At 33.2% G+C, this 14,750-nt stretch overlaps 1 protein-coding gene across 1 annotated transcript; it reads left to right on the top strand.

Annotated features, from left to right (window-relative positions):
- The first annotated feature begins 485 nt into the window (after positions 1 to 485).
- On the top strand, positions 486 to 1,342 carry LOC131857388 (endochitinase At2g43610-like). The gene is made up of 3 exons (XM_059209900.1): positions 486 to 786; positions 845 to 956; positions 1,042 to 1,342. Exons 1-3 carry the CDS (start codon positions 486 to 488, stop codon positions 1,340 to 1,342), a joined length of 714 nt encoding a protein of 237 aa, XP_059065883.1.
- Positions 1,343 to 14,750: the final 13,408 nt, after the last annotated feature.

Here is a 14,750-nt window from a genome sequence, read left to right on the forward strand (position 1 = left end):
TAAAATATCTATATTAATATAATTGACTTTTACCCTAAATTGCTCAAAAAAATAACTATAACTTAAACATATTATAAACCAAAATTTATAAACATATAATACTTATTTATTTGAAACGGAAATAGAATAGAACATAGTCACACAAATTTAACCACGCGAGATTTATAATAAAATGAATTGAGTGGTGTCATTCATCTGGTCAATAAAAATAGAACTCCTTAAATAGTTTATCATTCCTTTTAAAAATATTTATATTTTTCCATTGTAGAATTTTGAAACCATATCCCAACCCGTGACTTAGTTTTTCATTTATTTGTAGTTGCTCAGACCTTGATTTTGAATCGTAAACCGACATACTTAACCGTGACTTTAGAGAATCTGACGTGTGCCACTAACTTTCGTTGAATGAAGACCTTCCTCTCGACTGATACCACACATCTTGCACATACTTTGCAAATCAAACAGACTGAAAGAATATTTCAGCCATGGCGACATTTGCAAAGATTTCAGTCTTAACGATAGCTACGTTAATATTTGTAGGAGGGATAGAGTTTAGCTCAGCACAAAATTGTGGATGTGCCAAAGGAGTGTGCTGCAGCAAATGGGGCTACTGCGGAACCACTCAAGCCTATTGTGGAGCTGGGTGTCAGCAGGGCCCATGTACTTCTAAACATACGCCTTCGCCTTCTCCCTTCGGATCTATTGAATCCATAATCACCCAAGACTTCTTCAACCGGATTAAATCTGGAATTTCTGGAAGTATGCAAAATATGATTCCGTCTGCTTGTATATTATAGACGTTACTGCTTGCTAACAGTGAAACCCTAATCTGTCTTATATGTAGATCTGTGCTACGTGGAAGAAATTGCAAAAGCTAGGTATTGTCAATCTTCCACGGGATATCCTTGTGCGAGTGGAAAGCAATACTACGGACGGGGGCCTCTTCAGTTAATCTGGTAATCTTATTTCCCGATAATACATTCTTAAGCATTCTTCAAATATGGCATAATCACTAATACAAGTGTTTATTTGTTTTTGTACGAACTACAACTATGGAGCTGCTGGAAAATATGTGGGACTTCCGCTACTGAATAACCCAGATCTGGTTGCCGGAAAGCCAGACGTTGCGTTTAAGACTTCACTCTGGTTTTGGATGGTCAACAGCAACTGTCACAACGCCATGACTTCCACCGGCGGAAAAGGATTTGCCGGCACGATCAGAGCCATCAATGGGAGAGAATGCGGTGGAGGACGTCCATCGGCTGTGCAGAGTCGAGTGAGTTCGTATAAGAAGTTCTGTGGATGGTTGGGTGTCGCCACCGGTCCCAAACTCTCTTGTTAGTATTACTTACGTTTTATATAAACAAATAAATAAATAAAGGGTGAGGGGCATAACATGGGCATGAACAAGGTTGTTCATATGTAGGTACACCCACAATCTTCTGTAACCCACTTAGATTTCTTCACGTTATCAAGATAATACAAATGGAAAGCAATTTTGTCAATACTTTAAAGTCAATTTTAATTATTGGGATAGTATGACTAAAGATCACGGACATGGTTAGTCTGGTTCCAACGGTTCACTAATCTTCGTGTTATACACTTTTCCAAAAAATGAAAGACATAGCTAGTTCTGCTGAGCATGACCAGGATCTGCAAGTTTCTATTAACCTTCGTGTTATGCGAAAATCGTGACTTTTGGGAGCCAGTTTTCCCACACGCTAACGATCACTATCTAGACAGAAATGGATCAAACTTCTTAAGCATTTCTTGGTACACAAGAAATGGAGTACCTTGATTAAGAAGAGTTAGCTTTGAGAGAATTTGGATTTTTCTATGCCACAATCAATTTTATTTAGGAAAGATATTAGTTTGTATAAAGTGTTACATATCTATAAATAGAAAATTTTGATATTAAATAAATTTAAATAGAATGTTTAATTAAATTTGAAGATGGAAAATTGATGTTTATAATGTCAAGGATTGATTCATGGCAATATTTCAATTATCATCAAGTCTATAAAATTTCTATATTTTCATTTTAGTTTAGATCTATGCATGTGAACATGACATTCACAAGTGTACAATTGATCTAGCACATATAATTGAACCTATGCTCACACAATTGAGTAAAGAGAAACTAAGTAGTGGAATTTGCTTCCATTCATAATTTGAAGTTTCAATTTTGGTAAGGATACATGGTGTTTACAAACACCTTTGTGGAATTTCAATACCCCTAGTTGATCTAATTTAGCCGATTTTTAACAATTATTAAAGATAACAACAAATAAAGTAATAGGCATATGATGATATCACAAGCACATGATGCAATTTTAATTCCTCTTCGATCTCCTCGACCTAGATATCCTTGACATTCCAACATCCCTCTAATGATAATAGCATTGTTTCAAATGATTTATTAAATTTCTTTAAATTCAACAATATAACATAGAGATCAATACACACATGCACTAGGTTAACTCTCGACTCCTATGTGGATATTGTGAAATTTGAATTAAACATTCTAATGTTGATACTTCCAACCACAAAAATGACAAAGGTAAATTTTGCACACATTGATTTGATAGAAGGTTAAATTAACAATGTATTTAGGGATCAAGATCAATTTCTAAGAATTAGTGATGAAGAGATTTAGATAAGAGTGATTTAATAATTTAATTTCATGTAAGACTATGCCACTTGTAGATAAGAAATTACATAAAATCTTATCAATAAAAACCTAAAATAGAAGAAAATGATATGGAGAAATAATTTTTATAATTATATTTTTGTCATACTATGATTTGCATCTCAAGTATATGAGTAGAAAGAAGAGCGGGTTAAAATAAGTAGATAATATGGAGATAAAATATTTGTTAAATCTCGAAAAGGATATGAATGTACTAAAAGTATATAGATTATTTTTAAGGTCTTCACATAATGAGGGTTTTATTGGAAACCCACACAACTCAATAAAAACATGTAATGGATTGCATCTATAATATTTTTAAAATATTCACTAACTAGAAATTGATATATCCTAAAAAATAATAGAAGTAAAGTCTTGGAGAAAATCCTATAGATCGTGACTCTAGCTACACAAAACAAGATCTTCCTTTATAGATATTTCATGACGAGGAATTTCACTATGCAAAAACATATTATATATAGAAGTTATGGTAGTGTAGATTTATTATGTGTTACAAATTGATCAAACCATAATAATTGTACCATTGATTCATTTTATTTTTTTATCAATAGAACTCTAAGGATTTCATTGAAGATGTATTTATTTTCTATCTTTTTTGTCATAAGTATTTGATTACAAGTTATTTTTGGGAGTTGTACAGTTGAAGAATTAACTCTAACAGAGTATCTTATCTTTAGATCTATTATTTTAATTCTCTTTTTTGAGTTATTCAACTTTGAGCATTTATATGATACAATTTGAAGAAAAGTAAACTAGATTCTTGCCTCTGACGTGCTAAAAAAATCCTAACAATTTATGTTATATTATAAAAAGTAGAGTTCAAAATTTTTGAGAATTTGTTTTGGGGTTCAATTGAATTCTTTAAATAAAACTCAAACAATTACACAAAATATATACATCCATAGAGATTCATATGGAATATTTCTTTGAAGCTACCATTACTACAAAGGTCTTTAAAAAAATTATTGCATATATTACTTTCTAATAATTTTAGGCAGTCAACCATTTCATAGTAAAGATATTGGTACTCATATTTTTCTTGCAATTATAATCATTATAAGCTATTGTTCATAAGGTATGTTTCTTGGTCATAAAAAATATTTTTTGGGGGTTATTTTTTTTCTATTAGTTTCTCAATGATTGTCCACTCACCATTCAACTGACCCTACTCACACTATATTACTCAACCATCATCACCAAATTATGCTTCTTTACCACTAGTCTATTGCAAATTCCACCTGGCCCCATTCATAGTCACATTGGTGATCAATAGTTAACATGTGGGGGCAAGCTACCAAGCCTAGATACACCTGGGTGAGTAGAGACTATTAATTTAGTATCCTAACTATCTTTATTTCCCTTTTGAGCCTATTATCAAATTGCATGCATCTTGAGCATATCAAGTTGAAATTTTTGCAAGTGACCTATCATCAAAAAGCTAGTCCTAAGAGATTTTTAGTAGTGCTAGTAATTTTTGTATCTATTTTTTACAAATGAGTTTTATTTCCTATTTTTCATTTGAATCTACATATTTTGACTTCGAGCCTAATAGATTTTATCTTTAAACTATTTCATTTATTTATTCCTACAATGATGAAAATGTTGTTCAATATTCCACATTGTTCATATCTTTTTTAATAATTAATATGTATATATAGATTAAATTTAAAGTGAAATATTTCCTTCTTTATTGATAAATTTGTAAATGGTTTTAGTCTTCAATTGTTGTTGAGTATGAATTTATTTCCTATAATATATTTAAAATAAAAAATATAACGAAAACTAGTATTTTGATAATTAAAAAAAAACACAAAACCAAAGGTCCAACTGGAGCAAGAAGCAGCTGAGCTTATCATAAATAGGAAACCCCTAGTAAGATTGATCCTACCCATAACCCTCCTCTAGAGGGTATGCAAGGCTTCATGGACACTATGGAGTGGCTTATAACTGGTTACAAGAAAGTTGTGGATGACAACAAAAAACTCAGTAACAGAATCCAGATTTTAGAAACCATCAACACTGGGGAAGGGAAGACCATGGAGGATTACATAAAGGACCTGAAAAACACCATTGCAAAAGCTGAAAACATAAGAGACTCTTTCAACCCCAGATTTGAGAAAATAGAGAAAGATCTGCTGGAAAGGAAAAATCTTGTTGATGCTAATGAACAAACTACTTCGGACACTGCTAGTAAAGTTAGTAAAATTGAGGAGTTCCTGAAGAGCATTGTTGAATAGAGTTTAAGCATCCTGAAGATTTATGCTAGCAACACCAACACCCTCATCAGCAAACTAGACGAAGAGAAGGAGATCCTGGATATTGAACTGGACACTAAAGGTACAGGGGAAGCTCAAGGACCCAGAACCCAGACTAGAGGTAAAAAGAAAGAAAAGCAAGGACTTGGAAGATCTCAAAGTTGTTGGGGCCACCTATGACCAGCTGGTGAAGAAGGCGGAGGATCTGCTAAAAACTATAGCTGTGTAGCGCTTTCCTTGTTTCCTTGTTGTTTTTTCTATGCTGACTTTTTGGTTAGCTGGCCTTTTTGCCAGTCATTTTGTAAGTGGTTCTTATTATCTGGACTTTTAATGCCTTATCTTTCTCTCTTTTGTTAAAGGTTCTGGGTCCTTAAAACCTATTTTTCTTTAATAATCAAAACATTTCTTAAGGTTTGTTGCTCATGGTTCTCCCTTAGTTATTTTTGTGTTGTCCCTTTGCCTCTTTGGGCTTCTCGTTGGCTTTTTGTCTTTGCGAGCTATCTCTTTTTTGTGTTTTTCTCTATCTAGCTGGTCTTTAATGACTTATTTTTTTATTATCTTTTTGTAATAGTGTTTTGGGGCCCCTTCAAAACTTACTTTTCACTTAATCAAAAATATATTTTATTGAGCACTATACATTATGTAATTGTCACACCTATAACCCTCAAATGGCTATATTTCTCATGTCTAAGGGACTGGACCCTACATTAGATGTTACTGTAATGTAATACACTTAAGAATATATGATATTTCCTTGCATAAATAAGATGGATGAAGAGATGGGTCTAATTACAATTTATGTGTTAGATAGCATAACTTTTAACATATAGCTTTGTAGGACTCCTAAATTGATCTAGGATAAGTACAAGGATGATTTCATTAAAATAAGTGAGTTCCAAGAATTATAAATTGAGGTAAAGTTGATAATATTAGCAATTGATTTATTTCCATCCATTGAGGACTTTTTGGTAAATTCTAATTTGGTAAGATCAATTTTATACGGTTGTGGATAGGAAAAAGATGGCAAGCCAACTTAAAAACAAAATCTTCAATTGCAGCACTAGTTGGGCCATGAGAGTCAAGCAAATGCATGCCTTGCAAAGTCTAGAAAATGAAAAAGTTTGCAAGAAAATACCACAAATATATTATAATATCTCTTTATGTATTTGGAATGAATTGAAAAAATTAGAAAAATGCAGATATATTTATAGTGCAAAAGATATAAACTAGATAGCAATTTTTTACTAGACTTGAGAGTAAAAATGGAAGTAACTCCCGAGTAATATTATCTCCTAAAAAATTAATATCCCAATGATCAAATAAACTCCTAATAATATAATAAATATAAATAAGTAATTAAACTAGCAACTCTCTTTAAGCAGTACTTAGGTGAGTGAAGGGCATAGGATCCCAACACTTCAGTATGATTAGGTATGAATTACAAAGAACCTAAGAAAAGGTGGAGAAAGGGTAAAAAACTAGTGGAAAGAAACTCCCCCTCAAAAGAGAGAAAAGAAGAGGTATAAATGACTCTTGTGAAAGAGGATGATGTTGTTAAACTAGATCATGCTCTAACAAGAGCTTGTAGATGAATGAAATTTTTCTTAGTGAATGGTCTTGTTTAAATATTAGCAATCTATTCTAAAGAAAAGAAAAATAATAATACAATGATCTAACTATTAATGATCTCACAAATATAATGTGCATGAATCTCTATGTGCTTGGTCCATTGATGTTGGAAAAAAATCCTACATATTTAAATAGTGTTGTACTTGTCATAAAATATGATTATGAGTTGGGTGAACCCACAATACTAGGTTATTCTTTTTGGTACTTCTTGATTTTTGTTGAAATCATACTTTTTTTAGAAAATATAATGATTTGAGCCTTGAGAGGTCCCATTTCAAGTAACTAATTTTAGAGAGTTAGATCAAAGCCTCTTAGATCGAAATCCCTAGATAGAACCTCCCTACTCTTAAATTGAATACATGTAGTGGAGTATCCTTTTCACCTATCAAAATTTTGATAAAGTACCACTTTAACTTTATCATTTGGAGGTTCAAATGAATTCATTTAATATTTTTTATTTTCTAAGTATGTAAGTCATTATTATAACCTTTCGAGATAGGATAACTTTTATTATATTAATTTTAGTGATACATTTATGTTTTATTTCTTATGAATGCATCTTTTTCATCAAACATTAAGGATTGTGTTTCACACATGTGGAAAAATAGAGAATAAAAATTGTAAAAAATATTTATTCCCTAGGTGTTGATATCGTCAATTCAACATAAAAAGAAGTTAATTCAATTGCCTACAAAAAACGTTATGCATTATGGAATACACCTATATCAAAATTATAATTACTCTAACTTCAAAAATTAACTAAAAAAATATATGTAACAAATTCTTATGGAAAAATATCCATGCACTACATATTTTTGTGACAAATCTATATTTTAAAAATTAGAATTTCCTTCTTGCTATAAAAAATGTTCTACATTATAAAATAAATGTCACTTCTGAAAAATATTGATTATTGTAAATACTAAGTTACTAAAAGTTACATCACAATATGTACAATTCATTTCTATTTAATTTAAAAAATATTTAGAATATATATTAAAATTCTAACAAATCAACTAGTTTACTTCACCTTCAAATTCTTAATGGTTTAGCTGCTATAGGTATTAGAAAATAAAAATCGGGTGCAAAATGTTGATTTTAGTGTCATATTTGGCCCAAAACGTTTAACCTAGTATTATGGGATTGATTGGTTGCTTGGAAGAGATATCAAATTCAATTAAAATCTCTTGAAGGAAAATAGATTTAGTAGTTAAATTGATGAGTCTCATTTAGTCTACTCTTGTGGATGATAAAGAAATAACTTCTCTTTTCTTGATAGAACAAAAAATTATAAAAAAATATAGAGTTATGATTCTAAGTATTTCCATCCTAATCTAAATTTAAGAAACCAACTTTAAGTTAATTTCAATATAATCTCTAATGAACGAAAAAAATATGAGTAGATAGAAGATAGTGAATCTTAATCCTCTTATTTTATGTCTAGTCCAACTCATGAGGTTCTTGAAAGAATCTCTAAACTATACCAACTACATATGAAATTTATGGCCTAATGTGTGTTAGATGAATGAGACTACCAACATGTTGTTGATACAAAATAGCATAAACGAGTGTTGAAGACAACCAACCTCAAGATTGACTCCAAACAGAAAGGGAGTTAAAGATGGTTTTTATTTCTAGTCATGTGAAATTTAGCATGTAAATGAAGAATATACTTAGGTTGTTCAATATCAAACCTTGAGTTGGATTTCTATATCCCAATGCTAATTAATTAGTGTAATAAACCCAAGTGTTTCATGTCAAATCCATCTGATAAAGTTAACTTTACTATACTACAATAACTGTTGAAGAACCATTGTCAATAAAGAATCAATTTCTTAGATGATATTCATTAGTATATAAATGATATTATGTGAAACTTGAAACAAAAATGAAATAATTCATCTTGGCATGCCAAGCTTGAGGGGCTTATTTGAGGCCATAGATATATTTCTTAACTCTACAAACTAAGAATTAATCCTTAAAAACCTCAATGCTTTCTTCATGCACATTTCTTTCTCAATGTATCCATGAAGAAATGCACTCTTCACATATATTTGGTGCACTCTCCAACCATCTGTAGTGCTAATAACAAGAGAGTTTAATAGAAGTCATTTTGGAAACTTGTGCAAAGTCACTATGTTAGCAATGCCTATTAGTTGTGAAAATCATTTTGCTACAAATTGTGCCTTGTACTTATCTGTTGGCATTATAACAGACAAGAAGAAGGTTGGTATTCCAATTACAATGAGAGATTGTTGGCATTTCAATAAAGATATTGAGAAGGTTGTTGATGACTATGGATATAACTGATTAAGGGTGATTACTGTCTTAATATTATTATTTTGTCATTGATGTCAAGAAATTGATTTTCTAATTTAGTATGATGTTGCCATATCTTAAGAAGTATGATTTGATGAGTATAAAGATGTCGGTAAAAGACACAGAAAGAATATGATGAATAAGGGGATAAGTTATTCAATGGGCAACTATTACTGAGTTAGACAATGATGAGATCATGATGTTTAGATTGTTTTGATATCCTACATATGCTATTATTTGAAAGGTTAATACTATACTATGTTACCAAGCAAAGAACCTAGTCGGTAAACCCTAAGGAACCTAGTCGGTAAACCCTAAGGTTATTGCTATCAGTTAATGAAGGCAGAATGTCTATCGAGTGAAGTTTAGTATTTACCGAGTTACAACCGAGCTATAACAGAATGCATTAAATGTTTACATGTGATATTTAATGAAGGAAGCTGATGAGCTGGAGCGAATTAAATGATTGGCAAGCCGTGTCTGAAGATTGTTAAAGAATCTATGGTAAAGAAAGATCAGCAGGAAGATCTACAGCTCAGATGGAACCGCAATACCCTAACACAAGTTCCAAGGTGAAAATGCAAGTTCCAAGGCGGGGTAAAACATTTTCAGATCGAAGGATACATTGGACCTGAACAAGATTGAAGATCTGATGGCTATGATTTATCATGGGAAATGTGATCAAGAAGATTAAGCGGCTAGAAGATTGTTTATAAATAGGAAACTATTGATAAACAATGTATGTAGGCAAGTGTATGCACAGGGATGCTACATAGTGATTACCGAGCATAGAAGCTTGAAGACCTATTTTGATAACAGAGTATAGAGCCCAGCAGTTGGACAAGATAAGTCCTATGAATTGATTTTATTGAGCAAATAAGAATCTTCTTTAGCATTTTTAGATGTGAAGTTGCAGACATATTTTTATTACTGTTATTTTGAGAAGTTGCAGAAAATCTCTTAACCGAGTGGACTTAATAGTCTTATTTGTAAAATCCTCTACCAAGGTGACATTCTTATTGAGTGTTTGAAATCCTTTAACAAGGTCACTTCTAACAAGGTGAAGATCCTAACATATCTGAGGGAAATCCCTTAACCGGGTCACATCTAGCAATGTGTTTATAATCTTTAATAGGATTTGCTTTTAACCAAACATAATCTAGAAGAGTATATTTCTTAGTGGGTCCGAAATCCCATAGTCATTTTTCCCTATTTGGGTTTCCACATTAAATCTGGTGTTATGAGGTTTATATTGTTCATATGCTTTTAAGTTTGCATGTTTGACAGTTTTGGTTATATGACTGATATATATGTTACCGAGGTTGAATCTGATGTTTTTATGGATGATTAAGTTTGTATGATTCACCCCCCCCCCCCTCTCATCTTGTTGGCTATTGGATCTGTACGAATCATATTTAGTATCAGAACTATCATTATCAACTAAACCATCTCTAGAAAAATTGGTCTAAAATATTCGCATAAATAAAAAAAATTATTCTTGTAGGAAGAAACATTAAGTCTCATGTGTGATTTTAAAAAAAAATCATATTCCTGATGTAAATCATTATCCTTTTATACAATTTTTACATAAGATGCACATACTAGTTGTAAAAATAATAGATATTTACATGATTTTTAGTATCCTTAAACAAAACCCAACAATATTTTTCTTATTTGATAAGCAAAAGACACAAATATAATACAAACATATAAAATCCAATAAAAAAATAACTACCAAAGTATGCATGCAATAGTGGTTTGGCAAAATAACTTATAAAAAAAAAATGAACCAGCACCCAAATTCTATAATGGATTCTATAGACACCCAAGATCTTTTGAAAGAGGATGACAAGAACTTAATGATCATATTTGGTGATTTGCAAAAAACTTATATATGGATGAAATGGTTCTATAACCAAATCTCTATAACTGAACTAGACTAAATAATGTAATTTACTTCAGTGTTATGCCAACACTTCACCCTTATTACATTATAATCTAATATCCAAAACTCAAGTTTCACCCTAGCCGAGGGGAACCCCTCAAGGCTTACACAACAAAATTTGCTAATGACATAAAACAGATACATATTTTTGGGATAATCTTTCTTCGAAGATTTAAATGTTGAATCAACTGGAGCTCCACCAATCTACCTCTTAACCATCAAAAGGATGTAGCTCTAGCTAAATTTCTAAGTTCTCCTTCCATAGGTGCATCAATATGGTTTAGGAGGTAGAATCTATGCTAGAAACATAGTGATCACCCTCTTTTTTCTTATGCATGATGGTCTTCATGGTGACTTTGTGATATGCAACTCGAGAGTTGTGGATGGTAATGTATTTACCTAGGATCTTCTACTAGATTCCCATTTATTTGGTCTGAATGGCAAGTGGCAAGTCAACATCCTTCCTTGTCGTGTGAGTGATGACCCCTATATTTTTAACTCTAAATCTAAAGGAGACATGGGCTTGTGATCTCATAATGAGAATGTTGGGAATTGAGTGGATAATTCTAATCATGAACTGTTATTATATCTCAAGTGATTTAAGCTAGAATTTTGGGTGTCGGGGATAACCTTATTCCTACTTTGGGTTCCCAATTATCTACTCACTTCCGTATCTTTATGCATGTTTTCTTCTTAGATGGCTCATTTTTCTTTTCCTCTAGGTATTCCTATGGATGGGTGCTCCATTGTGGTCCCTCATTCTATTTATCCCCAACTTTCCCCCAGCTCCTCAAAATGCAAAGGTAGTGGAGCTCGGGTCCTTCCTTTCTACTAAGCCCCCTAGAGATATTATTAATTTTTTTATGAAGTTTATGACCACCCTTATATGCAGGCTCAATATTATGTCAAAATCTATGTTGAGTGTTTTTGTCTAGATGCAAACGTCTCTTCTCATCAGAAATATCTAAAACCTCCCTATACAAACATTGTTCCTAGTATGTCTACTACTAGATCCTAACACATTCTTAGTACTGATTCTTGTAAGGGTAGCCTTGTTTAGAGGAGGGACAGTGTCTCTTTTAATTCTTGTCAAATATTCAAGACTAGTGACCTCTATTGTGGGGAGCTTTAGTCTTTTTCTACTATGTGCCCTATCTATTCAATCCTTGATCTATGGATGGATATCGCTTTTTTGTCTCATAGTATGTGCTCAATGGGAAGTTTTTGATAAAGATAAATGGGTTTTATAAGGACCCGAAACCAAGAGTTTTACAGAAAATAGCCATCAGCCAACCAAAGAGAAACCAACAGCAAAATAGGTGAACACCCCAGACCGAGCTCAAAAGAAAAAAGAAACAACAAGTATTGAAACAAAGTACAGACAAACACTCAATTAAGCAAGTGCACCAGCTCCTTTTTCTTCTTGATGGTAACTTTGTTGATTTCCTCCAGGTCCTATATAATGAACCTGGAGGTACCCCTATTGCTGCTCTTGCATCTAGTCATAGAACTAGGGCCCGTAGTTTTATTGCCACCCACAACAAAGTCTTCACCGCCCAGTTCTTTCTTTATGTTATTGTCACCAAGATAATCACTGTCAATAGGATTGGATCTGTACTCCGCCACCATAGCATTGATCTTTTCCAGCCCCTCCATACTATTTCTCATGGCCTCCTTGCTAATGTCTACCATATTCTTAAAGTTATTCTTGATCTCCTCCATAGAGTGCTCAACCTTCTCAATTCTTTGCTCTTGATTACATTTCATAAACTCCACATCATGGGAAAGCTTTTGGGTCATGATCATGAGCTTCTCTATTTTGTTAGGCTTAGGCGAATCAGTGAAGATATCAATTAGCTACTTAATCCCCTCTTTAAGTGTATCAATCTCCTTCCCCACCCACTTCCAGCAATTCTCCTGGCATCTAGTCGCTTCTATCACTAGATTCATCAGAGTACTTTCCTTTTATAAGCCACTATCCACATCTTTAGGCAAATTCCCCTGCTTCTCCTTTAGGACATGAAGAGGAATGTCCAATTTGATATCCTAGTCCAAGGTCTTGGGACCAAAGTCTTTAGCAACCAACTTCTTCTTTTTGGAATAAGGCTCAGTTTGAGAAACCATCTTGTTGGTCGATTCATATTTACTTGCAGCCCATCTGGGGGTGTTCTTGCTACTATGGGTTCGAGGAGTGACCAACATCTCACCCTTTTCAACCGGCTTGTAATCAAGGTCAACAAGAGGTTTGGCGCTCCCACTATCCTCCATCTCCATATCCATATCAGAGACATCTTGAACATTAGTATTAGGGATTTGGCCTTTCTCAAAGAGAGAGGGCACAACTTCATGGGCTTTGGCGTACTCCATAATGAGCACAATAAGCCCTTTATGGAGAACCGAATTATTCAGATTCTCAGCATGTTTTTCTAGACTATTCTCCAAAGAAGAAACCAGATAGAATGGAATCGGAATAACTTTACCATGCCTAAAGTGATTTAAGATGGTAAAATGATAAGAAAATATACTTGCATATCTGTCATCAAGCGTAATGTACGTCATAATGAATTTGGCCATATCTGCCTAGGGAGCCATGAGGTCTTTTCTATTTTAGCCACCATCTGCCATTTTATTAACTCTAAAATGCTCCTTATCTTTATCAAAACAAAACTCTATGTCTTCCTCTCTTGTTTTTCTATCTCTATAAAACCTTCTACCATTCATAGCCAAACCCGTAACCATAGTCACTAGGGTTTCATCCACCTGAAATTTAGCACCATAAGCCCTCAAAACCCCTTTCTTCCACCCATTGACAAACATTTTAGTGAGCAAAGGAGAAGGACCATGGTGTCTTTCCAAGAAGGGAACCATTCCCCCATCTTCAATTCCCTACCACTCCTCCTTATTTTTCTTCCATTTATCAAAAGTGGGTTGTTCTTGCCTAATTCTTGTCCCCACCTATAATGATTTGGGTCGCCAAATAGAAGCAGAAAATAGGCTACACAAGACAACTCTCCAAACAGAAGCATACAGAGGCCACACAAGAAGACAGAAAATCCAGGCATAAGGGAAGTTAATAGATCTTCGAATAAGGAAATCTAAAGGAAACCATTTCCCCAACACCTTAATCAAATCATGATTGTTCTTCATTAATTACCACAAGTAGAAATGGTATCATCATATGCCAGGTCGCACAAGTTTTTTGAGAAAGAGTCTCAATTGCTCCACCATTTTGCCTCCACGTAGCCCACTGCCATATTGGCCAATAAATCCATCGCTTTATTGCCTTCCCAAAATACATGAGAGATTTTTAATTCATCCAACTATTTAATCATATCATATCAATATTTGATCAAGTTGGCAATAGTCCAGCTAGGATCTGTATGCCCATTCAAATAGTTGAGAATGTTAAGTGAGTCAGATTCTAGCCAGACCTTTCCAAATCCTTCCCTTTTAGCCATGTGTACCCCTAAATGGGCAGCGTTGGCCTCCACAAAATGGGAAGCTATTGAGGCCTAGACCTAACATTGATTTAATTTTCAACTAGGGTTTCTACTAGTATCTTATTGTGGATAAAGTTCTTATACTAGACTTATTCAATGGTTATTTTTATTCTCCTTTAATTCCATTAAGGATAATAATAATATTCTTGTGGAGGGGCTTGGTTTCTTTGTAAGGTGGTCCTTTGGAAGTTGGTTTGGTGGGTTTTATTCTTCCAAGTTTAATTTCATCTCTCTTTGGGTTTGGCTACTTGGACTCCTCTAGAGTATAGGTATTAAAATAGTATCCATAACATTTTCAATGCTATAATTCAGTTTATTACTATTGATGAGATCATTCAGTCTAGATCTAGTTTCTTCTTTGCTAGTTTGTATATTCACATGGAATTAGATTT

Source organism: Cryptomeria japonica, chromosome 1 (genome assembly GCF_030272615.1).
Source record: "Cryptomeria japonica chromosome 1, Sugi_1.0, whole genome shotgun sequence".
In the NCBI taxonomy this organism is placed as follows: domain Eukaryota; kingdom Viridiplantae; phylum Streptophyta; class Pinopsida; order Cupressales; family Cupressaceae; genus Cryptomeria; species Cryptomeria japonica.